Source organism: Sordaria macrospora, chromosome 3, assembly GCF_033870435.1.
Source record: "Sordaria macrospora chromosome 3, complete sequence".
Lineage (NCBI taxonomy): Eukaryota > Fungi > Ascomycota > Sordariomycetes > Sordariales > Sordariaceae > Sordaria > Sordaria macrospora.
The window spans coordinates 963,961-989,350 of NC_089373.1; the positions used below are offsets into that span (position 1 = coordinate 963,961).

A 25,390-nucleotide genomic window follows, 5' to 3' on the forward strand; every position below is an offset into this window, starting at 1 on the left:
AGTGCTAGCCAGCGAGAAGTAGGGTACCTCTGACTAAATTTTCTGATTTCCGAACACTGACCTTTCGTGCAGCATTGGTTGTTGTTGGTTGTACTTACCCCCCTGTCACGACCGTGCTGTGAACTACTACCAGTAGTGATATCCAACCTGCTGCTTATGACATCCATAATCAGACATTGAAGAACCCCATTATCATTATAAATGTAGTAGGGTCTTATCTTTTTATAAGATCTCCCGTCTACAGAACCTCAAGGTGCTGTGCTGACCTGCTAGGTAAGTTAGGTAGGTACCTCTGAGCAGGCGGTGAGGAAGGTGTAAGCTCGCCTACTTTGTGAGGCTTGTCAACCCTTCTTTTTTTCTTCTTCGTTCCCGTCTTGGAGATTGGCACCTTCCTCTCCTTTTTTTCCGGTGTAACATTCCTCATTTCCTCCGACAGGATGTGGTATTCTACAGCTGCACTTTTTTCTTCTTTTTTTCTCTACCTAAGATACCTTCCTTCTGTATGCGCTTCAAGGCTTCCTCTTGTGCTCACCGGTCAGTGTAAATCATATCCACCCGCAGAGGTATGGATAGTTGTCTGGCAAAAGCAACGAGATCGCGGCTAATCCGGTGGCTGTGGATGGTATTAGCATATACTTTGCACGCCGTATCGAGAATCACCTACATATCAAGAAAGGAAAGTTATGTGATCGAGCTTCTTGCTGCCATGCTATCACACCCGCCCGTCGGACTGTGATGCATGCTTGTGACACTCCATTAGCATGTCAAGGTCCTGTTCCCTAGTCCAAATAAGAGAGTGTTACCTCTTTTGGGTTGTGACCTGAAACCAATTGAGAAGTCGCTTGTTAAGTTAGCAGAAAAGAAGCAATTGGCACCTGAAAAAAGCTCAGAGGACTGGGTACCCTGCCCCCATCACCCACAGTTAGTTTTGCCTCTCCTGGTGAGCCATCTGCATCAAACTCTTACCTCACTCCATGTTTCTGATGTTTGTTCTTCCACTTCCGAAGCTACTATACTCCTCTTTGAGCTGAAATAGAATTTCGGACATAAGAGGGTCGATAGCCGCTACAGTCATCCCGTCAACACAAAGTGCATGACTTGGACCCGGAGAGAATTCCGCGATATATGGAGCATCCCCGCCGAATCCCTCACCGTTTGTCCAAAGCCTCGGTATTTGTCCGCTGTCGAACGGCAGTCGTGGTGGTGAAAGTGAACTCCATGTTTCATTTGATTTCATCTCCGGCAGATCGTCCCAGGCTAATATCCGTGGGGCCAGCAAGGGACCTTTACCGCGTTGGCACTGAAAATTCCCCTAGACTCATCCACGTTAGCTGCTAGAGCAGTTACAGTTTAGTGTCATCTTTACAGACGTCCATGGCGTAGCACTGGGGTTACCGATTCTGAAAGTGAGCTAGCTGTGCAGGACGCTAGAGACAGAGACCGCTGTAAGACAACGTCCATCATGATTGAAGTCGGAGCACGAAACGTTCAGTTTCAAACCAAGGTTAGTGATTGTGTGAGCACAGTCGTTTGCTTTTTCATCGTGCTCTGAACAGGCCTATCGCTCCTTATTCTTCGAAAAGGGACCATTACTGCATCATCGCTTACACAACTGGGTATAACATGGCCTGCCGCCAGTGTGGGTAGAGATCGCCAAGGACTAGTTGAGAGCCATTTCGGAAACAAGTTCGAACTTGTCCAGGTGATGTTTCTGATGCGGTCATCCCAATGCTCGCACAGACAGTGAGTAAAGGGGAAGGGGACAGGAAACACAAGTGGAGTGGTGTGAAGGCAGGTAAGAACAGAGTATTTGTGCTGAAGCAAATCGATCCGGAGTGCAAAACACACTATGCCGCATCTTGCTTCATTAGTATATATATGACTTGGAGGTAACATGGCCTTGATACCGGCTATGTATAATGACTGTGTCGAGATATCGATGCCAACGAGAAACGTACGAAGTGTCCAAGAAGCCAGGGAAGCGAGGAGCCGCGATTCTTGGCTTTGAAGATCTGGCAAAGCTAGTGATGTAGGGTTTGCTATGTGATCATGAAGGGGTGGGTCGACCGATATCCCACACTCACCAGCATCAACAGACAAACAGTTCGGGAGGTGGCAGGATCGAGATCTTGGGATGAGTTGGCAGAACGCGCGGCAGCATGATGAAAGGAGTTTTTGTGCAGATCCACGCAACACTCTCTTCATGTTTCCAAAGTGGACGAGGAGAAGCAGATGGTCCTGGGTCACAGGTGACCGGAATGCCATAACAAAATAATCCAAAGACAATTCAGATGGGTGTCCACTTCCATGAGGGATATATAGAAGCGTTATTGTGTGTTTGCTGAGCGTGGTTCGCCAGCAGAACCTTGACATCCTAGGGAACCAGACAGCGACTTTATACACCCAAAAAGGGCAGGTATTGGGCGGTGCAGGCGGTGACTGATTATCTCGAATTGTTATCGAAACTCAAAGCGAGAAAAGCTGGATATGAAGCAGCAACTTCAATGGACCGCCAGATGATAGATCCGCAACAAAGCATGGTCGTAGGTCTTCTATGCTCGGTCCAACTCAGAGCTTCAGAAGGTATTCGAGTTGCACATCGAAGTACCTGGTTGGCAGCCAAGTATACTGTGTGTACTTTATGACCTGTCTTCCGTCTTTTCGTCTCGCAAGGTTGTAGCTGCTTTCAGCGGGCATCGCTACCAGCCCCTCGGTAGGAGACAACGAATTTGTTGAGTCATCCATGACATTTTTTCTCCTTCGAAAAGATATGATACTAGACCTGGCACACGACCCGATGATACCGAACCGAACCAAGAAGAATTTATGTATCGATATCGTAGACATGGCTCCCATGCCATGGTAAGTCGTACTAGATCAATTGGTATTGATAGCAGACTTCTCAAACCTGGAGAGCAATGAAGGAGAGGCGCCAGTTGATGGGTTGGCAGATCGCGCAGGATTGATCTGGCCTTTCGAAATGGAGGGGTTTGAAGGCGATTGGCGCTCGCAGCGTTGCTTGAAGCGTTCTCCATCTGCATTTCTCAGACATCAGGGACAGGGTATGGGCGAGTTGAAAGTCGGAGCTCTCTCCGTTATCGAGACATCGGGGATTATTCGGCAGTCACCGTATTCAGTCCGGCAAGTCGCTCAAATCCATAACACCGCTTCAGCAGTCGTCCCACTACTGTGACACAGGACTTCTATGACTCTCAACGTTGAGCAACATGGAGGAGCGCGGTTCATAAGACACTGTCTCTGAACCAGCTCGCCCAGCGCTGTGGTTGGGTGGTGTTAACTCGATTTTGGAGAGAGGCGATAGGATAGCTTCAGTCGACTCTCCGCCGGCTGATATGTAATTGACCGCTAAATGAAATGACGCAGGTTAAAGCCGGAAGCGAAGTCTTGGATGTAACTTGGTAGTGATGATGTTCATGGTCCCCGAGTGGTTGGCGAACGACCGGAAATGCGTGTGGGATGGCCAGAAGAGTGGAGGAAGAATGGTCTGCGAGAAGTTGGTGGTTCGGTGGTTCGGTGAGGGCAATTGGTGGACACCGACATCACGATGGGTGTGTGTGCTTGCTGTCCCGAGGAAGCGGTTGAACCATGGAGCCCCGGTCAAATCGCGACAATCCCGTTGAGCACGTAAACTTGAACCCTGCTGGCGGGACCTCCCCCGCCCCCTCCGCCTCATCAGCCAATCATATCTGGTGATCGGTTGTCAGCTCGGGACAAGGGGCTTGTTTACTTTGGGGTCTTTCCTGTCTGCTGGTAATCTGTGGGACCCATGCCGGTGCTTGACGTGCAGGGCCTTCTGCGCGGACAACCCCAAGCACTTCCCAGATGGTCGAGTATCTTCCAGCAGGATTTTGAGTGGACAGAAGTCGACCACCAAGTTGGCTTGATATAGTTCTGTAAAAGTCCCAAATCCCTTACAGAACTTCGGTTCCATCGACCCTTCCAGGCCTCCAGTTTCCTTTCTGTGACAAACCAGAGTTCTCCTTTGCAGTGGCCAGTGGGGTCCTGTCAAGCGGTGTCCGCTTGAGTCCCGCCCCTAAAATCTCATGAAACATCCCGGTCCGTGTCTCGGGTACTGTGGAACGGCGGAATGAAATGCCAAAGCCCTGGGTCATGAGCCGCATTTCTGGGTTTTGTCATCCCAGAAGGGCATCCCAACAGCCCAAGCATAGAGAATGTGGCTTCTGCAGCCAGACTCATGGGGCCATCCCCCCTTTTTCCCGGGCGGTGCAACGTAAGCAGAAAAACTGGATAGGACCTGCCTCTGGGAATAAGGATGAAGGTAGCAGCACCGGAGTATGAAATTTCTAGTACTTCCGATAGGGCGTATCCTTGATCCTCGGAGTCACATTCTTGCCTGTGAAGAATGTCATGGCTCTGCCCCCTTGCTCCTTTGGCAGGCGGATTATTGCTCGTACCACAGGAGATGAAGCTCGATTTGTGGTCGAAAGCTAATACCGATAGTCCATTGCACCGTGAGCTGTATTTCCATGGGCTAATCAGGCCGGTTGGCCAAGTCAACTTGTCGTTAACGATCCACTTGCGTAGCTCGGTGGCCACCATATTGGTGATTTTTTGTCTCAAAAGGTAAGAGCTAATTCGCCCATTTTTCGAATCCTTTTTTTGTCTTCCGTCCAACGAGGACAGCAAGCTTACGGATAAACTCATCCACAGAGTGATGAGTCTTCTAGGTGCGCATGTACACCGTCATGGCCCCCAATGACATGCTCTCCGGCCCTATACGAGCGAGTTCCTCGCCTGGAGCAGTCCACCAAGTAGGCCAATGACTGGCACCTGGACCACGTTGGCTTTCTCAAAACTTTCTCTGTTCGACTCGACGGGCCTGTCTGCCGGATACCATCATAGTCTAGGATCCTGGTCTTTCAACATCGGTGGAGAGACAGCTGAAATCCTCGGTGGATTCTGAGGCTTGTACCATACAGTAAGAATTGCCGATGTTGGAAGCGGGGTCTAGCAGTGACTTGAGCAATGTTTTGGCGAAGCTTCCTTCGTGTTTTCGCTTTGAAAGTGCGAAGAAAATTGACACGTTTTTGGAGTACTAGAATGTCTTGTGACTTGTGACAAAGGTGACAGTGAGCGGAACTTTTCCGGCAGGACGGCGGGTTCCTACGTTTTAGGAATTCTAAATCCGTGTCCCTGGGGTTGGTTCACGTATCATCATTTTGCTCTCATGCGAAGACAAGGCGGCACATCTGAGACAGAAACGACTTGATTGATGTCTGTACATCATGAGGGGGCGGGGCCCGTCCTTGGACAGAGAGATCGAAGGAGTATCCGATTGTCAAGCCCGGTCTGACAGGTCAGCAAGCGAGCGAGCTTATAAAATATGGCAGAGCAGTATCGTGGGCCTTGCAAACGCCATATTTCAGAAGCCCCATCGCTTTCCCGTGCTTCCTGGTAGATGCCCAATCCAGCCTGCCAGCGTCCAGGCCAGGTAGAGACTCGCCAACGTGTACCACCCGCAATGAGGAGCCTGTACACTGAACCAGGGTACGAAACACACTGCATCCCTTGTAGGAGCTGCACAAAGTACACCTGCGACTTTGGGAATCAGGACATCCTAGTCTCCGAGGTGCATGGTTAACCAAGAACACGTCGACCTGGGCGTGTTCTCTCCAATCAGGGCGATAACAATTACTCTTCAGCCGAAGCTAGCGGTAGCCTGTAGGTAAGTCTCATGAACCAGGGATGGTTCACGGCCAGCCGAGGGCTTTTCGTAAGAAGGCCTCGGGCAGAAAGGGACGGTGGCTCTAGCCCCATGGAATCATGATGGTGGCCGTCAAATTTGGGTCTGAGCCTCGATAGATTGCGGCAGTCTGTCTGCCCGTCATAGACATGGCTTTCGGGACCGAGATAGGCCTGGTCTCATGCTTGAGATTGCTCGGAGCATTTTGTAACTGCTACCAGGATGTGTAGACGGACCTCCTACCAGCTTCCCTGGTATTTTGCCAAGTGAGCGAGCGGCCGGGCCCGTAGAGGATCTGTTCTCCCACAACCCATGGAAACGATGTATCAGTAAAACGTACACGATCGACAGCAACATCGTGGGGTGCAAGAGCCTCGGGTCGGCCAATGTGAGCAATGTGGCCCGAGTCAGGATCCACAAAGCAAACTTCTCCCAATTTAAAATGTGCCGTATGTTTGCCGCACGCAAGAAGCGGTTGTACAGCCGCTTTCCCAGGAGCCGGTTCGCTGAGCAAGGCTTTAGGTGAGGGTCCATGAAAGGGAATTTGTCCACCTTTGGGGAGCCCACCAAAGCGCGAGACACAGCTATCATGGTGAGCCCTAAGGTTTGGAATCCATTTCGCTAGCGACCGTCTCTGCATAAGCTCGGCCATGTGTTTCGCACCTTGCATCTTCCTTCTTCCTCTCTTTGCTCTTTCTTCCCATATTTCCGATCTCTCCACCCGTGGTTTCTTCCCATATTCGTGGTCTTTTTTTCCGATCGCTGCACAATGGATGAAGGGTATTTCTCCCCTCCCACACTGAGCGCCCACTTATAGTCACTGACCGAGATACAGTGACTTCCAAACAGTTCCTGTCGACGAAACATACCGCGATGTCATATTGCACCACAACAGGGAATACCAACGATATGCCGTGGAACATGGCGTATATTTCTCCCCTGTTGACGATGTGAGAGAGTTGCCGATCCGCCTGTCATTGCTTCAACCTAACGATGAGTGGTTTAGGACGAAATTGAGTACCTTCAGTACATACATGGGCTGTTCGACCTGATGTTTGAGAGAAGACTGATCTTCCCACCTATCCCACAACCCCGGAGGATCCTGGACTGTGGCTCTGGCTCTGCATCGTGGGCCATTGATGTTGCAGAACAATATCCGGAATGCGAGGTTCGTTGAGCCCAGGTCCATAAGTTGTGGTGGCTTTTAAAGCTAGGGTCCTTTTTAAAGGCCTAAATGTTGTCTTGACGCAGCGCTGACTTTTGAAGATATAGGTGATCGGACTCGATATTTATCCGTATCCAATGCCGGAGGACTTGCCCGCCAACCTGGAATTGCAGATCGACGACTTGAACAGTCCGTGAGACAGCCCGAGAGCCTGAGATGTCCGACAGCCATGAAACTGACACGCCAGCAGCTCAACATTCCCCTCGAACCACTTCGACCTGGTACACAGTCGGCTCATGGCAGGCGGTATCCATGCCAATCGATGGATCAATTACCTGACCGATGTATTCAGGATCTTGCGCCCTGGAGGCTGGTGTCAAATGGTCGAGATATACCTCAACGCCCAATCGGATAATGGGACATTGACACCGAGTGAGTCGACTTGTCCAACGACGCGCTTTTTGAGCAGTTCTGACCCAAGGCTCAAGATCATGCTCTGCAGGTGTGGTCCCAGAGTTATATGCAGAGTGTCCAGCCATATAAGGATCCTAGAGCGCCTCTCCGATTGCAACAAATGTTGACTGAGGTTGGGTTTGTCGAGGTGGAAACAAGACTTGTGACACTGCCCCTGTGCGGATGGTCGAATGGTGAGTTCGAAAATTGCTCGGCGTTGGTTGGTATAGTGCCCTGTCTAACGCATTTGTAGACCCGCGAGACCACACCATCGGAGAAGCAAGCCGGACCATCGTCCATCGAATGCTATCTTCTCTTTGTGCCTATCCTTTCACACAGGTTCTAGGGTAAGCATACATCCGAAGTATTATGTAGATGGTCACAGCTCATTCACTTACCAATTTTCCAAAGGATGTCACAAACCGATGTTCAGCTCCTGGTAGCGCAAGCTCGGAGTGAAGCTGATAATCCAGCTTTCAAGGTATGTAAACCGAGTCCCGCTCTCAGCGGGGGTTCAAAGGGTCAATGAAAAGGTGCTGATTGTAGCTATGACTATTGCAAAAGGCCTACTTCCCGGTGTAAGTGGACGCCCTAATTCAACCGATGATTTAAGGTTGACCGAAAGTGGGAGTACTGACTCTTTCTTGCAGATATGTCTGTATAGGTCGCAAGCCAGGTGGTAGCCGGCAACCGAGCTACACCGCTTATGTCCCGCCAAAGGACAGGAAGCATGGCGATGCAAGGAAGCGGGCACGGCATTGAAGCTGCTCTCGAGAAGGGCACCTTGAGTCTCCAGTCTTGATCACTTTGAAGTCTGTCATCAACTCCTGATCAGAGGGTCCGAGACATGCATCCCATCTCTGCTTAGCCGAGCTTCGAAATGCAAGGATCACCTCCGGGGCTATTGAATGTCGATGGACAACAGCAACGATGTCATATCCAAAGCCATCTGGGATTGACGCCAAGTGCAAAAGTACAAACACGACTCGGTGCCGAAAAGATGGGTAGAGATGATGCGGATCAGAGCTTGATGGGCGGCCTTCCTCGACAAACAAAGAGATCATGCCCGAGAACTCAGAGGCAAGGACGATCGAGTCCATGGATTGGGATACACTCGCTGTCATGGACAAGAGTTGGAATTTGAAATGGACCGGAGCAAATTGGAGCGAAGAACCAAGAAGAAAACCTCAAGGCGCGGAACTGAGTCGACCGATGGAATGGCGAAGTGCTTAGGGGCTGTTGCCGTGGCTGCAAGAGAACAATCTAGCGGGCGAAAAGTCTGCCTATCGTTCCTTCCTCCGGTGAATTGTCCAGTTCGGTAGCCAGACTCGGGTATGGAAACGAAGGAGGAGCCCTGTGGCAATTACCGAATTAGAGAGCTGGAAGGTTGGACTGATCATCGATTCCTTCCGTGTCCGACCACGACAGTCTGAAATCTACAAATTACGCGTGTTAACATTTAGGTTTCGTGATCGGGACGTGGCGAGATTGAGCTACCTTGTTTCCATGGTTTCAAATGACGGGAGCCGACGAGGGAAGGCCAATTCAGCCGGTTTACGCTTCAGTTCCCATCGATGTTTTCCACTTTGTCCCAGTGTTCCAACGAGATATTCCGGCCGTCGGTAGCATAAGAGCCTGACCCGGAAACTGAGATCAATTGCCCGAACGAGTCACTACAAGCGAGCGGCTGGGATAACGTCGTTGAGGTTGATGCCGAAAAAATTACCAGCCGTGGACAGCCCCGCTGCAGTGCAGAGAGAATCATGGAAAGAAGCTCAGTGTACCCTCAGCTCTTTCCCCGTTATGAATGTTCTGCCCGCAGCGAATGCTCCATACCTAGACTAGCAATCCCATTCTGAACCCTCATTGGCGTCGTCATCACCAACAGCCTCCCGCTCGTCATCAAAACTGGCAAAGTACTACCGAGCGGCATCCACATTGAGCTGGTTCCGGACAGGACACCATCATGACTGGAAGCCATCGGCACTTGCAATAACCTGGGACACCCATGGATATGGATGACAATCCTCGACTGCGTGGGCAATAATCGATGCCGGGTTGTCAACAATCCAGTGAGCCAGTGTGTTATCGCCAAGCGCTAAAGGTGAAGTGACGGGGCCATTGGAGTCCACTGGCGGGACCGGCATCTCGGAAGAGCTTCGACCCTTGCAATACCCTGAATTGAAGTCGCCGACGTGACTCGACATGTCGAAGGTTGCAATGTGGTAGAACTTTGATTCTCACGAGTGGACAGAATAGGTATCAGGTTTGCAAGTTCCCCATCAGCAAAAGCAGAGGTTCGGTCTGGGATCTGCTTGCGGGATGGAGGTTCCTGTCGTGAGGAAGTGCCCGTGCATCACATCGGAAGCCCGAAGACGGATGCAGGGAAGCAGGGCAGCTGTTAAGAACACAACACCAACGGCAAGGGCAATCCAATCGACAGCCTCATTCTGTGCAGTCTCACAAAAAGGTGCACCACCTCATTTTGATGGTTTCCATTACACCGACAGACAGGCCTTACATCGATCATGTTCCCACCTTGACATTTGCATGTTCAGGTAGTAGACACTCTACGAGAAGCTAACCCTAACCCGCGTGACCCCTACCTTCGCGGTACAGTAGCATCGTCGTTAGCTCCATCACCAACCAGGAACCGAGCCGCAACAGTCTCGGCGCTGTAGCTTCGGGGTCGGTCTAACAGGGTCCAGTTTATTTCTGTGGCAACCAATCAACGACAAAGCTACCTCGAACTTGAGATCTCTTTCTTACTGGACGATTAGGTCTGTTACAGGAAGCTATCAGCTCAACCCCCCCCCCCCCCCCCCCGCTGTAACCTCGACACTTTCCACCTCAGCGACCGACTGTCCTCCTCGTTGCATCCGCCCGACCCGTCCCTCTTTCACCCATCTCCGAACGAGTGTCCCGTCACTCTTCAGTCGCATACCCATCATGGCCGCCCGTCTCCCCGCCAGCTTCATCGGAAGCCTCCTCGCTCGCTCTACTCCTCGCCAGGCCTGCCGCTTCACCCGCAGCGCCGTCACCACCCCAAGATGGTCCCAGCAGCTCCCCAGCAAGTCCATCAGGGCATACTCCTCCGAGGCCGCCCCGGCGCCCGCTCCTCTCTATGCTAAGCTGAAGGGTGACCTCAAGACCGCCATGCGCGCCAAGGATGCTCCTCGCCTGGCCGTTTTGCGCGCCGTTCTTGCCGCCGTCCTCAACGCCAGCAAGACCTCCCAGCCGATTGAGACCGACGCCCAGCTCGTTGCCCTCCTCCGCAAGACCTCCCGTGCCACCCAGGAGGCTGCCGACCAATTCCGTGCCGCCGGCCGTGGCGACCTTGTCGAAAAGGAGGAGTCGCAGATCCGTGTCCTTGAGGAATACATTGCCGGTAGCGGCGTCCAGTCTGTTGACGAGGCGGAGCTCAAGGATATGGTCTTGGCGGTTCAGTCGGAGCTGGCGGCCGAGGGCGTCGATGCCAAGATGGGCGAGGTTATGAAGAAGCTTCTAGGTCCAGGCGGACGTCTCGATGGCAAGGATGTCGAGAAGACCACTGTTGCCAAGATTGTCAAGGAGGTTATGGGCTCCAAGGCTTGAAGGGACTATAGCGGATGATATGGAAAACCACTCCCGGCTTAATGCGGCTTTAAGGAAACCCGATTCGACTCGCCTCGACTCGCCTCGACTCTCACTTTATGCGTCGAAGTATACAACCACGATACCGACTCGATTCAGTGTATTATTATTACAACTTTGTACAACAACATCTCAAAACGAGCGGCGGGCGGCTCGAGATAGAGCAAGAAAAACATGCGATGGAGGCATGAAGGATGAGACCACGAATAGTGTTGGAACAAAGATAACGCCTGCTGGCAACAGCGAATATGGTACTGGTATTGACGCAAAAGCGTCCATTCTCTGGGAAGCTAGACGGAAAAGGCGCATTCGTACACGGCTGTTTATGTCCATCTAGACCTTATGAAAGAATACATCGTCGCATCAGACGGCGTTAGGAACGGACAATTCTCAGCACTTAAACGAACGCTCGCACACCGCCAAGCCAAGTTATCCATCTCATGCGAAGTCGCAACTTTGCGGTGATGCTGTCCCGGAGGTTTTTTCTCTCATGTTGTGGCGGTTTTCCACAACTTCCAAGCCCCAGCTGCTAACATACTTCCCGACTCTTCCACTTTCAAGACTTAGGTACAGCATTGCATCGCAGATAGGAGCTCCGAGCGTCTTGGGATGATTTTGATAATCTCTTCGTGTCTTCCAGTTTGAACCTCACCGGTTAGGCTATTACGTTCCACAAGTCCCGTTGTCATCCCATTGAATCATCGGAGAGGGTATGGTATTGCTCACAACGCTTTTTCATCCTATCCAACCTGTCCGTCATCAAACAACTTTGTCAGCAATCCCGAATGCCAAGGAACCTTTGACTGCGCATTCCATAACGTAAACATTCAAAGAACTTTTGCCTTGGCCACCTACTAGAAAAAAAAAACCAAGCGGTTCAAAATGCGGTGAGGCCTGGAGTAAGTAAGGTAATCGTAATCTCATTCGAATAAGGCTCCAATCGCGCAATGTTACCTCTCGGGTATGGTTGCCGAACAGCAAACTTCGCAAAAAGTTTGGGGAAACACAAGGCAAGCGGAAATAATACGCGGCGTTCTCTGTGACACAGTGACGGCTTGGTTCATCTCAAGCCAAAAACAAAACAAAAAAGTTCTTGTCCGGATTCAGAACTGGACGGGAGTGTATCGGTGCGAGTAGGTAGTTAATGTCCGATGTTGTTGGGATAGCACTTGATTTGTATGTTTCAGGGAGACACGCCATAATCCCGTCATTCAGATTACCAAAATGGGATCGCAAAGACATTTCTCGCGAACATGACCACCGTCTATAACAAATACCCGCGCCAAGCGAGGATTTATGGCAAGTCCAAGAGTTAAAAAGAACCGCAATGTTTGTCTTGGATCGGAGTTACGTTGATGATGTTATCCGGTTATCTCATGGATGGTGGGGTTGGAGTCTTTCTTGGAGCTGAAAGTTGCGAGGGGTTGTGTAAGTTATATACCTACGGTATTGAAAGAACCAGCTACGCCGGTCTGCGCCTGAGTTCAGTTCTAGTGTATGTGAATCTTGATGTTCGCCGCCCTCGTCACCACTGACAGGTCTTAAAAACGATAGTCAGATGTACCTCTCTATTCTGCCTCGGAATGTTCTCTTTGTGTTTCCATTGCCTCGAAGTCGTCATCTCAAGCTAAAAGTTCAGATGAAAAAGTCACCTGCCTCGAGCCTCAAACCAGAGGCGCTCTGGCACTCTTCTAGATGAGACGAAAGTGTAAGATACCGGTAAATGCTGCTCCCCACGAGTTGCCCGCCACCAGGAACTGGTCGCGCTAAAACACCCCGTGACTTGCAGTGCATACGGTTCTTACAGGGCACAAAGTGTCTAGTGGCACGTGCTGCCGTATCAGCTCCAGTCTGTGAGGGTCACGCGCCTATCGCATCCAACGGGGGCCGCGATAACAGTCCAGAATAAAGGAAGCTTCCGTCAGATACAGCATCAACACATTGTCCAAACGTTCGTCTGCTAAATCTTTCGTTTGCCTTCGATACGGATTTCTATCCAAAATCATAATTGTTGATAGCTCAAGAAACCCCGGCTTTCTTGTTTGGAACGGTTTTTGCTCATGTTTGCGAGTGGCAAGGTTTCTCATTCTCGCCTTTCGACTCACACCTTGCACTCCCTTCCTTCATCTTTCACTTTCCTTCCACTTGCCAAAATCTCGCTGGTCACAAATTCACAAGCGCGGCGAAGTTGCCCTCCATCCATCCATAGATCCGAACGGCAGAGACAAACCCGCCCTTTCCACCACTCAAAATAGCAGCCTGACCTTGACTGGACCTGGACCACTCACTGGCACAGACCCGACTTCACGAAGACCCTGCCTGCATCTCGCATCCGATCGCTATATCAATACGACTCCATACACACTGCGCGCGGACTGTTGACGATACTTTTATTTCGGAGCATTCAGAAAAGCTTCACTTTGCGCGTGCCACTCCCTTACACAAGGGATTACTCCTGCCTTGCTTTCATCCACCGAAAACGAAAAAGAAAAAAAAAGGAAAAAAAAAGCCACCAGGCAGGTACTTGGGTATTTGCACGACATCGGTTCGGTACATGCACAGCAACCGCAGAGGTGCAGAGATAAAGGTACCGGGTACTACAGCACGGGCAAGCTCATCCAGGTTAACTTGATCCGCCTGTTGTGCATCCTCTCCAAGCCCCACTGCTACCAACCACCACCACCACAAGACACGACCACATTCCGGATCGTCCCTTAGCCTCCCGCCGCCGCTCAAGGCACGCCGCAAAGATAAAGGTTTCCCTGTGCTTGTGATGACGGCGGTCGTTGCATCATCCATCTTACAACGGGAACGGTTAACCACAGGCTGCACGTCGCCGGCATCTTTTCGCCCCGTTCAGTGGACATCTCTGGACCCTGAACACCGGATAGTGTGGCCAGTGGACAACAACCTACTTACATGAACAACTCAACGCAATATCAAATTCCACTTTCAGATAGACGTTTTGGTCTTGGCATCTGAAACCAACTCCTACGGAATATCTGCTTGGACACCCGGACTGAACCGACGGTGAACCACCTCTAAATCGCCAGTAAGTTTGACCCATTCACCCACACCTAGATCCCCCGGTGTTAACGCCGAGTGCGCTACCCTGCGGTGCGGTGCGGTGCGGATACATTGATAACCGCGAGCCTGTTGATTCACTCTCTTCCTCCCCCCCCCCCCGCCTCTTTATTTTCCAACCTTCACTTTTCATCCCCCAATTCAGGTCCCCTCACTTCTCCTTGCAAACAAAATATTCTTCAGCGTTTGCCTGGCTAAAAATTCATTTTCTGGTGGTCTTACATTTGGATTTGCCTCACGCAACTCTCACCGTTACCCAAGTGCTGACAGCAACAACCAGGCAAAATACCCATCACTCGCTACAGTATTGCGGCAGCTCGACAATATGTCGTGGAACCCGGAAGCGCTCCTGAACCCCAAAGCTTTTTCTGCTGCTTCGTCAACCTCAGACTTGACCTCGCAGTCTGGGGCGTCTCCCTCATTCCAGCAACCCACATTCGCACATCAAATTCAGAGTGTGCCTTCAAGCCCGACCTTTCAGTTCACTGGTCCACATGACCAGCCACTGAATATCGACTTCGCCGGCCTGCCTTATGGCGCCACCATGCATGGCCATGTGCGAAACGCCCCGACTTTTCCCATTTTCCAAAACGGTTTTGTTCCTCAGGTCGAACGACTCCACAACGTCCAAGACCGCATCTCTGTACCGCAGCCGAAGCGCAGGAAGACGTACAACGAAAATGACCACTTGCGCACGAATACGTTTGGAGGAACCAGCAGTGGGTTGCTTGCGGAACAGTTCGGGCAAAATGGCACTTCAGGGATTTCGACACCAGTGGCGATGATGACACGGCAAACCGAGACAGTCGACTTGACAGAAGGCGACTCAGAAGCCGCTCAGCCTCGACAGCAGCTCGACCTGACCAAAGATGAAGAAGTTTGCTACGGTATGATCGAGGGAACTACTATCAACTGCCATCGGGTTCCTGCCCCGAAGCCTGGTATGGTGTCTCTCCTTGGCGACATATACTGGCCGCAGATCAAGGTCATACTCAGGAAGCGAGTGGACGACACCGACACGAATAGAATTCCTGCCTACGATTGCACTCGGGTCGCCTTTGGGTATCTTGACGCCAAGACGTCGTATTGTCTGGGGAATCTCCTCACATCTGCTCTGGGAATACGTACTGATTGTAGGATCCCCCCGAGACGTAAAGGCAACCCCAACGAGAAGACTGGCGAGGCGATCTCGACGGCGATCCCTTTCGAGCTCATGCTCTACGGCCCTCGCAAGCTTGCGATTCAGATCGGAAACCACTTGGCTAAACATCATCTCGCCCTTCTCAGCCCGCCGCGCGTCGAGCCTGGCATCAAGGTCTTCAACCCCCATGCGAAGGAGAATAGGCCAGCTCCTCCTGTCCGAGCTAACAGCTTGGGTGGAACAAATTCCTATTCTCTGCACCATTCGGCAACCACCCGCACCCCTGAGGAGATCCGCAACGAAGTGATGAGTGTCTTTGACTCGCTCCCGAAATCTGAGAGTTTGGAGCAGATGGAGCCCGACCCGCGTATTACCACTGAGCTCCTTAAGCACCAAAAGCAAGCCCTTTACTTTATGATCGAACGTGAAAAAGACATCATTCAGGATTACGGTGATAAACTCACACGGTCTACTTGGCAGCGCAGAAAAGATCGTGGCGGTGTGGATTTCTACTACAATGTCGTCACTATGCAAAACCAAAGAGAGCGTCCGCCACCAGCACTGGGAGGTATTCTGGCAGATATGATGGGTAAGTCACCGAAGATGGGAATTTCGCGTGTACTGAAGCTAATGTTTTCAATAGGTCTCGGCAAGACGTTGAGTATCTTGTCACTTATCACCAAGACGATGGATCAGGCTACGGCTTGGAGCCTCGAAGCCCCCGTGCAACCGCCGAAGCCGCCCGAGAAAAAGCAGCCCAATGCAGCTCGGTACTTTGAGGTGCCCAAACCTCAAGCCGTGGGCCTGACACCGGTGCGACTGAACGGAAAGGCAACACTCTTGGTTTGTCCGCTGAGCACGGTTAGCAACTGGGAAGAGCAGATCAAGCAGCATATCAAGCCTGGAGGCCTGTCTTATCACATCTATCATGGTCCCAACCGTATCAAGGACGTGCGACAACTAGCCCAGTTCGACCTTGTCATCACAACCTACGGATCAATCTCGAGCGAACTCAACCTCCGCGCCAAAAACAAGGCAGGCGTGTACCCATTGGAGGAGATAGCCTGGTTCCGCATCGTGCTAGATGAGGCACATATGATCCGCGAGCAAAACACACTGGCATTCAAGTCAATTTGCCGACTTCAAGCGAGCCGCCGCTGGGCTGTCACCGGTACACCGATCCAGAACAAGCTAGAGGATCTGGCCTCGCTTCTAGCATTCTTGCGCGTCAAGCCCTTTGATGAGAAGATCAAGTTCTTGCAGTACATCATTGGTCCGTTCAAGAACGCCGATCCCGAAATCGTGCCGAAGCTTCGGGTCCTCATCGACACAATAACGTTGCGTCGCTTGAAGGACAAGATCAACCTTCCGCCACGAAAGGACGAGATCATCAGGCTTGACTTTACACCCGAGGAGAAACGTGTGTATGATTGGTTTGCGCAAACGGCAAAGGAGCGAGTGTCGGTTTTGACCGGGCAAGCCGTTGGTCAGGATCGCATCATTGGAGGCAAGACAATGATACACATTTTGCGTTCCATCTTGCAACTTCGCCTTATCTGCGCTCACGGCAAGGATCTTCTCAACGCAGATGACCTTAAAGAGCTGCAGGGAATGACGGCAGACACGGCCATTGATCTCGATAGCGACGATGAACAAGGCCAGTCCGTGCTGTCTGAGAGCAAGGCCTACGAGATGCTCTACCTGATGCAGGAAGGAAACAGCGACAACTGTGCTAGGTGCAACACTAAGCTGGGTTCCAATGAGGTCGTCGACCTTGACTCCGAGCGTCAGGAGGATATCGTCGGATACATGGTGAAGGCTAACTGCTACCACGTCTACTGCAACAAATGCGTCGATCATATCAAAAACGAAGCATGCTCTACGTGTGCCGGCATGACCAGGCCCGGTTGCATAGAACTCCACCGCGCCCGTGCTATGGCCGAACACGAATCGAGAACCGCCAAGGTCGAGAACGGAGACGTCAACAAGGATCTCACCGCTTACTCAGGGCCACACACCAAGACTCGCGCACTCGTTGCCGAGCTGCTGGCGGACAAGCAGAAGAGCGAGGCAGCGCCCCACGAGCCGCCGTACAAATCCGTTGTCTTCTCCGGCTGGACCTCGCATCTCGACCTCATCGAACTCGCCTTCAACGACGTCGGCATTATCTTCACCCGTCTTGACGGCAAGATGACGCGCACAGCCCGCACCGCAGCCATGGACAAGTTCCGTGAGGACCCCTCGGTGCAGGTCATCCTCGTCAGCATCATGGCCGGCGGTCTCGGCCTGAACCTGACCACCGCCAGCAGCGTGTACGTCATGGAGCCTCAGTTCAACCCGGCGGCCGAGGCACAGGCTGTCGACCGCGTGCATCGTCTTGGTCAGAAGCGGCCCGTGCGCACGGTTAGATATATCATGGCCAACAGCTTTGAGGAGAAAATGCTCAAGCTGCAGGATAAGAAGAAGAAGCTGGCGAGCTTGAGCATGGATGGTAGGGAGAAGGGAGAGGTGATGGATCGTACGGATGCGGCGAAGCAGCGGTTGATGGATTTGCGGAGTCTTTTCAAGTGATCTCTCTTGTCTGACTTGGTCCTCTATGCAGCTCATGGGAGGATAGGTGGTTATTTCGTTATCATTTTCTTATTCACAAAGATGGGATAGACGGATCGTGGGTTTAACAAGAGGAGTTCTGAGTTATGCGTCCGGGCTGGCTGGGCAATTACTATGGCAGGCATGGCGTTACCTATGGCAATGGCACGACGGGAATATTTTACTACAACCTCGATCCGCTAGATTACTGCATGTAGACGGGTTTATGGACGTCGGCTTCTCTTCTCTGCTTTGCTTTGGTAGTTTTTTTTTCCCATCTTTTTCGCTCAACAAAGGGCGATCATACCATGGTGGTTGTCATGCAAGGATCTTATTTAGAGCATGGAGCGGCAACGAACTGGAGGATCTGTGCTGCTTTTGCGCATTTTCATGGTGTGCTTTTTTACTTATTTATATCAAGCTTCTCTACTCTTTCTCATATAGCATGCATGGACATACCGGTATTTGTTGTTCAGACACTTGGGACATTCATATAGGCCCCCATAGTATACCGGCACGGTACCGGCTGAAGCTGTCCCACATACACACGGCCAAGTAAGAAGTTTCATTTTGCGGAGGAGGTAATGGTCAGTGGTCGGTGGTCGGTCTTCCTTTATCTTGCCAGTTACTAGAGTAGACCAGGCGTTTAGTCCCAGCACAGCGCAAGTCCCACACAGACAGGATGTCTCGCGGAAGGTTAAGTTAGCTAAACCTGAACGAAAACATCGTGGGCATACGGACAGACGCATAGCAGACAGGTGATAGAAATCCAAAGCACAACAGAATTACGGTACACACTAGTGTGACGTGACATTATAATGTAAAATTCTCCACTATAACCTCAACAACAAAAGCGGGTTTAGCTCAGTTGGGAGAGCGTCAGACTGAAGTCCACTTCACTCATAAATCTGAAGGTCGTGTGTTCGATCCACACAAACCGCATCTTTTGCTTTTTGCGAATTTCGAGTAGCCGATGCACGGAAGAGATGTCGACGTTGGGTTTGTTTAACCTTTTTTTTTTTTTCCTTTTTCCTCTCTATCAAGTAGGTTTGTTGTATATGGTGTTTGTTAGATTCACACATCAGAATCTCATCAGATATACCCACTACCTACCTCCCTTCCTAATGGCAAAACAGGGAGGTTATCGACATCCAACTTGAGGAACAACCCGAACGAATGTCCGAAAGCATTGTTGGTGATGTTGATATCCAACTCTTCATACTCAGTCCACCTCACTCCCGTAACCTGTTTGTAATTCAACCTGAAAGATTATATGCCATTATATATGTCTAACGTTCGTTCGCTTTTTACAAAACTCATGCCAATCCGATGCTACCCATTATCCTCGATATCTTTCTTTCCCCAGAGCCACGGGAGCCAACATTTTTGCTGGCCTAAACCATGATCCGACGCAACCCTTCTGTCCCGCCCAACACTTTCCTACCCGTAACCGCACACCTCCCCTCTCCGCTCTCCCACTTACCCTCCCGCTCCTTGGTCATGAACTTCTCCTGCCTGGCATGCGTCCCGCTCATCCACTTGTGTATGCACGAAAAGCAATAAACCACACCCGTCTGACACGCCGCCGGCGTTTGGATCTCGTCCTCGCAAATGGGGCAGAGGTCCGAGCTCTTGGGCGGTGGCACCGTGAAGATGGGCAGCAGCGTCGAAGCCGCTATGGGCGCCGTTTCGGGCGTCGGCTCCTTGCTTTCCTCCTCAGCCTCATCATCCGCCTTTTCTTCCACTCCATCCTCCGACGTCCGCGTGATCTTCGGCTTGGGCTTATTCCTCGCCTGCGCCTCCACCAGCCCCGTCACCGTCGGGGGCGGCAGATCCAGACTCTCGGCCGCCTTGCGACTCAGCTGCTTGGCGAAGTCGGAAGCATACCACCACTCGAGGAACTTGAGGGCGAAGATACTCGTCGGTAGAACCAGCGATAGACCGCCCATTAGCCGCCTGCCCATGTTTCGTGGGCTTAGCATTGACCCAGATCGCGGTGCACCCCCCTTGGCAACAGCCTTCTCCAAGGCCTCAATGGCCTGATAATCCGCCCCGTTCATCCTCCTGATCCTCGTCCCAATCATCCACAAGAACGGGTTATGATACTTGGTGTTATCGAACAGATAGCCCAAATTAAACGCCAACATGGCAAAGTAATACGCGGCATTCAAGCTTGGGTAAACATTCCTCAGAAACCAGCGATAATAATAAATGAACCTCTCCTTGAGCTTAGCCCCCTTTGCGGGAGGACGGGTATACGCGCCACCCAGCATAGCGCGGGGGGCATCGACTTCGTACGCCTCATCCAGCTTTCGTTTCAGGTAGGGAATGCCGATCATGACCGCCAGATTCTTCCAGATGTCGGCGTCGGAAAGCTTGAGCGCATCGCGGACGACGTTTGGAGCGGAGGCCGCGGCGCGCGGGATCTCGGCTGCTAAAGCCTTCTCACGCTTTAAGCCGTAGAAGTGCTCGGTGAATGACCCGCCGCGCGTCTTGAGGTAGTGCCGCTCTACCAAAAGGCCGGCGAAGGCGTACAGCTCGTCGAAGGAGTTGAGGATGCGCAGCAGGTAGCGCGGGTAGCGGTGCGTGAGGACCGTGAGGAGGTAGCGCAGGGTTGGAGGCAGCAGGGAGGCGAGCTGTTGTTCGGAGAGGAGCTCGAAGAGGGAGGGCTTGCCGTCGTCGAAGGTGCCGCGGAGGGCGGTGACGAATTCCATTTTGACGGTTGTGGTGGTGTGTGGTTGTTGATTTTTGGTTTGGATGGGATGGGCTCCCGCCGGTTTGAATTGGGGGGTTATTGGGTTCGAGGATTCGGAATCGAGATGGGGATCAGTGTCGCGCGATTACGAAGTTGACTGTCTCAATGCTTATGCCGTCGGCGCGCGGATTGTCGTCGTCGGATGATCGAACCGTCAATGAAAATTGTCGGTTGTCGTTGTCAAAGTTCACGGGATGCAATCGGGATGGAATTGAAGACGGGGCCGCGGTTCGGGAAATGGGGCTGGACCTCCTGGAACTGGAATGTCGTGAACAAGGGGCCGCCGAACGGGGGAGGAGGAGGAGGCCAAGGAGTGGATTGTCGCAACGCATCAAAAGTGGCACTTCCTAGCACCACTGTGAGTGGACATTTCAATACCATTCAGCTGAAGTCAGCGGCATGCTTGCCGCCATCTTTTATCGTGGACACCTTGATAGCCGAGGCTTGTCATGCTGGTCCGGTTCTCATGTACCCCAAGAATTGTTAATGGATCCCTAGATACCCCATACCATCATCCATCAGGTCCGTTCCCCTGTGACAGTCACGGCAGGCATATCCCCTCTTTTTGTTTCCAGGTTGTTTCGACTTTCAGTTGTCAGTGTTGGTTTTCCCGCTTTCACAATCCCACTGTACCGGTACATACTTCCTGTTTGGTACATGCGGTCGTACTAACACCGACAACGGAAATCTACAACCGCCGCCCGCATTGCCTTACCACTGCACTGCAAGCCACAATTTTAATATACATTTATCTCTTCCCGTCCCGCATTTGTTTGTATCTGCCTCCTTCCCAATATGACAATCCGCACCTATCATCGCCCAGTAAAGACATCTGAAGTCGTTGTTGTTTCGCTATCTCAAGACGGAAAAATGGCGGGAAAGGGGTCGGCGGCATCACCGCCAACGCCAAAGAGCGGTGGTGCTCAATATCAACAACCACCACAACAGAGTCAACAGCAGCAAAGTCAACGACAGCAGCCTTCAAGAAGTGCAGGCGCAGCAGGACCAAGCAGCACCGTCGACCCAAGTTTGCTGAAATATACCGGCGAGCAACGAATACTCGAACTGAACCGACGAGAACTCGAAAAGGCTTCTAGCGGCGATAGCGGCGATCATGTGCGTCACTACTTTTACTTTACTTCACCACCTTCACCTGTCATTGTTGTATAATCCTGTGAGATCCGGAATACAGGACGGTCCGGCAATGTAGGGTTAAAGGTCAAGAAGGTCTGCCAGTTGCATCAACAACAGCCGGGCATGTTCACATGCAAGACTTCAACTTTGACCCTGCGTTGCCGGGATGACCTGGGTTTCTTGGATATCGCGAGTTTATACGGTTCCATCCCATCATGACCACTTCAATCCCATCACCACCTCTTCTATACCACAACCACCTCCCACATCACCACCTCCCACAACCTCCCACAACCAATCCCCAACCCTCAAAAAAACCAGGCAACAACTCTAACACATAAGCAGGACTGGACCTCCTCCCTCATCCCCCATCTGAAGTTAATCTCCTCGGACCCCTCCCTCCCTCACCCCAAGACTTTCTTCCGATACACCGTCCAGCCGCAACACTGCAACCGGCTCGGCAACTTACACGGGGGCTGCATCGCGACCCTCTTCGATTACTGCACGACCATGCCTCTTGCTTTGGTTTCCAAGCCAGGATTCTGGTACTACCTGGGCGTGAGCAGGAACATCAACACGACCTACCTGCGGCCGATCCCCGTGGGCACAGAAATCTTCATCGAGTGTGAGGTGGTGGCTATTGGGAAGAGGTTGGCGAGCTTGAGCGGCAAGATGAGGCGGGCGGTGGATGGCACGCTGTTGGCTACTTGTGAGCATGGGAAGGTGAATACGGATCCGGAGGCTGGGGGTAAGTTGTGAGGGCTTGAGGGGATTGTTTCTTGTGGTTGTTGGATAGATGGATGGATGAGATCCGGGATCTTTTCCTTCTGGGAAAGAGATAAGATGGACGTGTTTGTTGTTTGTAGTAAGTAGTAGTATTTGCAGGCAGATATGGTGGTAGTTACGGACACGAATACAATACAAGAAATACGTAAGGGAATGTCAAGGATGAAATAAACTCAAGGCAAGGCAGGTAGGTATGTATCTGTGTGTGTCAATATGTCCCCGTTCCCACGAAGCTTACTTGTTGCCATACTGTATGTTGACTCCTGTCGTTAGCCATCACCAAGCACTTTCACTTTTGCAAACAACACTCAAAAGACTTACCTAGAGGTAACAAGTCCTGCTATGGTCCCTGCTGTCCCTGCTGTCCCTGCTGTCCCTGCTGTCCCTGCTGTCCCTGCTGTCCCTGCTGTCCCTGCTGTCCCTGCTGTCCCTGCTGTCCCTGTTGACCGCCGCGTGGGCGCACAGCCTCCAGATCCGAGATCTTCCAAAACGCCGTAGGTCCGCATGGCCCATGAGGGTTGTGATCCCTGCAAACCACATGGTCAGTATCCAGAGAAGTCGAGAAAAAGGGGGAGTGACCAGAGTGATATGATAACATACTTGTCAAACCAGTTACCAATTACCCCACGAGCGGACTTGATACCTCCGATCTGGATCCCTTCACTGCGCCATCTCTCCTCGCCGTCGTACAGAGAAGACGTCATCCATCGGACCTCGCCCTCGGATGTCATTCGCACAACCCCTGCGACTGCCGCTGTCAGCATACAATATCTAGGTAGGTGGCCCAAATTACCTGGGTCATAAACTCACCTCTCAGTCCCCAAGTGAGGCGCGCCTCTCCGGGAGACCCGTCGAATGACCGAGCGTAACCTTTCCAGTGTACGATGGGCCAAACCTTCCCCTTGACTTCAGGATGTCCTGTTCCTGGCTCGGGATAAGTAATTCTGACGACGTTGATTTTCATCATGAGCAACTTTGTTGCCTCTCCCACGTCCAAGGGCGGTCTTGGAACGTTATCGTCGGGCATACTATCGTCAGGGAAGTTGAACGAGAAGAAGTCGGTGTAGTCTGTGCAGTAAACGTTAGCAAATTCCATAACCATACCTTCTTTCGATCAAGAAAAGCCAAGTCATAACTTACCTAAGAAACAAACCACCCTCAGCCAAACCCCCGAGACCCCATACGGATCTTTCGCTTCCAGTTTCGGATTCCTGTCATCCTCCTCCTCTTCCAAATCCCCATCCACACTATCCCCATCCTCCTCCTCCTCCTCCTGCTGCTGCTGCTGCTCCTCCTCCATGCTGTCTATAGCCCCATCATTCGCAATATCCGAACCCCAATCTTCATGCGTATTCCCCCACAGAAACCACCCACCATACCCACTCCCTACCCCCATCGGCCCTCCTCCTTGTGGCCCTGAATTTCCCGTCCTAGGCAGCTCGCACAAGCTTCCCTCCCAACACCCCGCAAAGGGGGTATTCCAGACATTCCCCACCATCGGGATCCGGTCCAGCTCCTTCAGCTTGATATTCGTCCTCAGCACGAACAAGATGGCCTCCATCTTCTCCCAATCCACCTTCCCGCTGCCGTCCGCGCGGAACGGTCCCCAGTGCGTCTTGTTGGTGTACTCGCGGAGGTCGTACACCTTGGACACCGCGTACGGGTACAGCTTAGGGACAAGCGAGGTCCTCGCGAAAAAGGCCGATCTCAGCCGGCCATCGCGCGTAGGTAGCGGCGGGCTAGGCAGGGTGACGTACGCGTTGTTGGTACCCGGTCCCGCCCTAGGACGAGGAGGGCGTTGGTTCCGGTTGAGCGACGAGGACAGCGCGGGATTGTTGGGCAGCGTTAAAGTAGCAGGAGCCTGGACGCCGACGCCGAAGAGACAGTGCAGCTTGGCTGATTGTTGTTGGTACTCATAGTTGACGGGGGTGCGGCCGTAGCGCGAGCGCTCGTAGTCAATGGGGTTGCTCATAGGGATGCGGTAGTCGGAGCAGTGGGCGCGCTCGTACAACTGGGAGCCGTAGAGGAAAGCGTTGCGGACGGATTCTTTGGAGAAGAGGTTCAAGAGTATGGCGGCATTTCGCGAGAGGGGGTAGGAGGAGGAGACTGGCTGTTGGATGCTGTACTCGCTGCAGCTGCCGCGGGCTGACTGGGAAGATGATGGAGGAATGGCTTTGAGAATATTGGTGACGGCGTGGTGGACAAAGGTCATTTTAGCCTCGTGTATGTCGGGGCATGAGAGTTCGAAGTTCTTGGGATGAGCGAAGTCCTGATTTGGATGAGTAATCTGTTAGCAAGCTGGCAACGTAAATGATCATGGAAATGAAGTATGTCATTCAAGGCATACTATCGTCGTTGTGAAAGCTCACCTCATATTCCCGTCCACACAGTCTTCGCAACTTCACCAGATCATTGAGGCTCTGCTCCCAGTCTACATCTTCTGGTGGTTCGTCCTGTGTAGTGTCAGTCAGTATTAGGTCTGAAGAGAGTATGAAGAACCTGGCAAGTTCGTAGTACATACCAAGTACCGGTAATAGATGTCACGATGTAAAACTGCATTTCCTTTGACATGGTCTGCTAAACGTCGACAAATACTTCGGATACTGGGTAAATCGTCGGGCGACACATAGCTGAAGATGTTGTTGATGATCTCCGCAGGGAGCTGAGTAAGGAGCACCATGTTGACTTGAGATTATTTGGTTCGCTTCAAGTGGCTGATCTTAGGCGACGTCGGAATGGAGTAGTGTCTCTTCAAGTACTAGTCGTGGGAGGCCAGGAATGGAGTGAGTAGAGGAGCCAAGTAGGTAGGCCTGTGAGAAATGAAATTTAAATTATAATTAGTGTAAAGATATCTTGAGAAGAAGGTAGTAAGTAGGTAGGTCCGTTGGTGATGCTGGAACCAACAGCGAGATTATTAGGCGAGGA

The 25,390-nt window shown here is 51.8% G+C and overlaps 6 protein-coding genes and 1 non-coding gene across 7 annotated transcripts; 5 read left to right on the forward strand and 2 right to left on the reverse strand.

The window, feature by feature from the left end:
- The first annotated feature begins 6,192 nt into the window (after positions 1-6,192).
- On the forward strand, positions 6,193-8,745 carry SMAC4_12791 (uncharacterized protein). Its single transcript, XM_024655266.2, has 10 exons — positions 6,193-6,505; positions 6,561-6,675; positions 6,732-6,893; positions 6,998-7,083; positions 7,141-7,322; positions 7,379-7,537; positions 7,597-7,690; positions 7,755-7,824; positions 7,908-7,921; positions 7,994-8,745. Exons 1-10 carry the CDS (start codon positions 6,495-6,497, stop codon positions 8,103-8,105), a joined length of 1,005 nt encoding a protein of 334 aa, XP_024511170.2. The 5' UTR covers positions 6,193-6,494; the 3' UTR covers positions 8,106-8,745.
- Positions 8,746-10,292: 1,547 nt separating this feature from the next.
- On the forward strand, positions 10,293-10,937 carry SMAC4_01744 (uncharacterized protein; the record flags this gene model as incomplete). Its single annotated transcript, XM_003348674.1, has 1 exon — positions 10,293-10,937. The coding sequence occupies one exon, from the start codon at positions 10,293-10,295 to the stop codon at positions 10,935-10,937; it is 645 nt and encodes a 214-aa protein (XP_003348722.1).
- Positions 10,938-13,662: 2,725 nt separating this feature from the next.
- SMAC4_01745 (uncharacterized protein) lies at positions 13,663-18,570 on the forward strand. Its single transcript, XM_003348675.2, has 3 exons — positions 13,663-14,028; positions 14,341-15,790; positions 15,845-18,570. Exons 2-3 carry the CDS (start codon positions 14,386-14,388, stop codon positions 17,770-17,772), a joined length of 3,333 nt encoding a protein of 1,110 aa, XP_003348723.1. The 5' UTR covers positions 13,663-14,028; positions 14,341-14,385; the 3' UTR covers positions 17,773-18,570.
- Positions 18,571-18,643: 73 nt separating this feature from the next.
- On the forward strand, positions 18,644-18,732 carry SMAC4_13454. The gene is given in 2 exon segments: positions 18,644-18,680; positions 18,697-18,732. It is a non-coding gene; the product is annotated as a tRNA-Phe (tRNA).
- An 89-nt stretch (positions 18,733-18,821) lies between these two features.
- On the reverse strand, positions 18,822-20,769 carry SMAC4_01746 (uncharacterized protein). The gene has a single exon (XM_003348676.2). The coding sequence runs from the start codon at positions 20,502-20,504 to the stop codon at positions 19,185-19,187; it is 1,320 nt and encodes a 439-aa protein (XP_003348724.1). The 5' UTR covers positions 20,505-20,769; the 3' UTR covers positions 18,822-19,184.
- A 502-nt stretch (positions 20,770-21,271) lies between these two features.
- Positions 21,272-22,615, forward strand: SMAC4_01747 (uncharacterized protein). Its single transcript, XM_003348677.3, has 2 exons — positions 21,272-21,661; positions 22,025-22,615. Exons 1-2 carry the CDS (start codon positions 21,341-21,343, stop codon positions 22,436-22,438), a joined length of 735 nt encoding a protein of 244 aa, XP_003348725.2. The 5' UTR covers positions 21,272-21,340; the 3' UTR covers positions 22,439-22,615.
- Positions 22,616-22,634: 19 nt separating this feature from the next.
- On the reverse strand, positions 22,635-25,145 carry SMAC4_01748 (uncharacterized protein; the record flags this gene model as incomplete). Its single annotated transcript, XM_003348678.2, has 7 exons — positions 22,635-22,714; positions 22,787-22,992; positions 23,066-23,207; positions 23,276-23,533; positions 23,606-24,734; positions 24,835-24,918; positions 24,987-25,145. 6 exons carry the CDS (start codon positions 25,143-25,145, stop codon positions 22,806-22,808), a joined length of 1,959 nt encoding a protein of 652 aa, XP_003348726.1. The 3' UTR covers positions 22,635-22,714; positions 22,787-22,805.
- Between the last annotated feature and the right edge of the window lie 245 nt (positions 25,146-25,390).

What these genes read in the sequence shown, in the direction of transcription:
- SMAC4_12791 (XM_024655266.2), top strand. An exon ending in ATCGACGACTTGAACAGTCC is followed by an intron (nt 7,084 to 7,140) that starts GTGAGACAGCCC and finishes ACACGCCAGCAG; the next exon opens with CTCAACATTCCCCTCGAACC. An exon ending in CCTTTCACACAGGTTCTAGG is followed by an intron (nt 7,691 to 7,754) that starts GTAAGCATACAT and finishes AATTTTCCAAAG; the next exon opens with GATGTCACAAACCGATGTTC.
- SMAC4_01745 (XM_003348675.2), top strand. Translation starts at nt 14,386, where the DNA reads ATGTCGTGGAACCCGGAAGCGCTCCTGAACCCCAAAGCTTTTTCTGCT. An exon ending in TATTCTGGCAGATATGATGG is followed by an intron (nt 15,791 to 15,844) that starts GTAAGTCACCGA and finishes TGTTTTCAATAG; the next exon opens with GTCTCGGCAAGACGTTGAGT.
- SMAC4_01746 (XM_003348676.2), bottom strand. Translation starts at nt 20,504, where the DNA reads ATGGAATTCGTCACCGCCCTCCGCGGCACCTTCGACGACGGCAAGCCC.
- SMAC4_01747 (XM_003348677.3), top strand. Translation starts at nt 21,341, where the DNA reads ATGACAATCCGCACCTATCATCGCCCAGTAAAGACATCTGAAGTCGTT. An exon ending in GCGGCGATAGCGGCGATCAT is followed by an intron (nt 21,662 to 22,024) that starts GTGCGTCACTAC and finishes ACACATAAGCAG; the next exon opens with GACTGGACCTCCTCCCTCAT.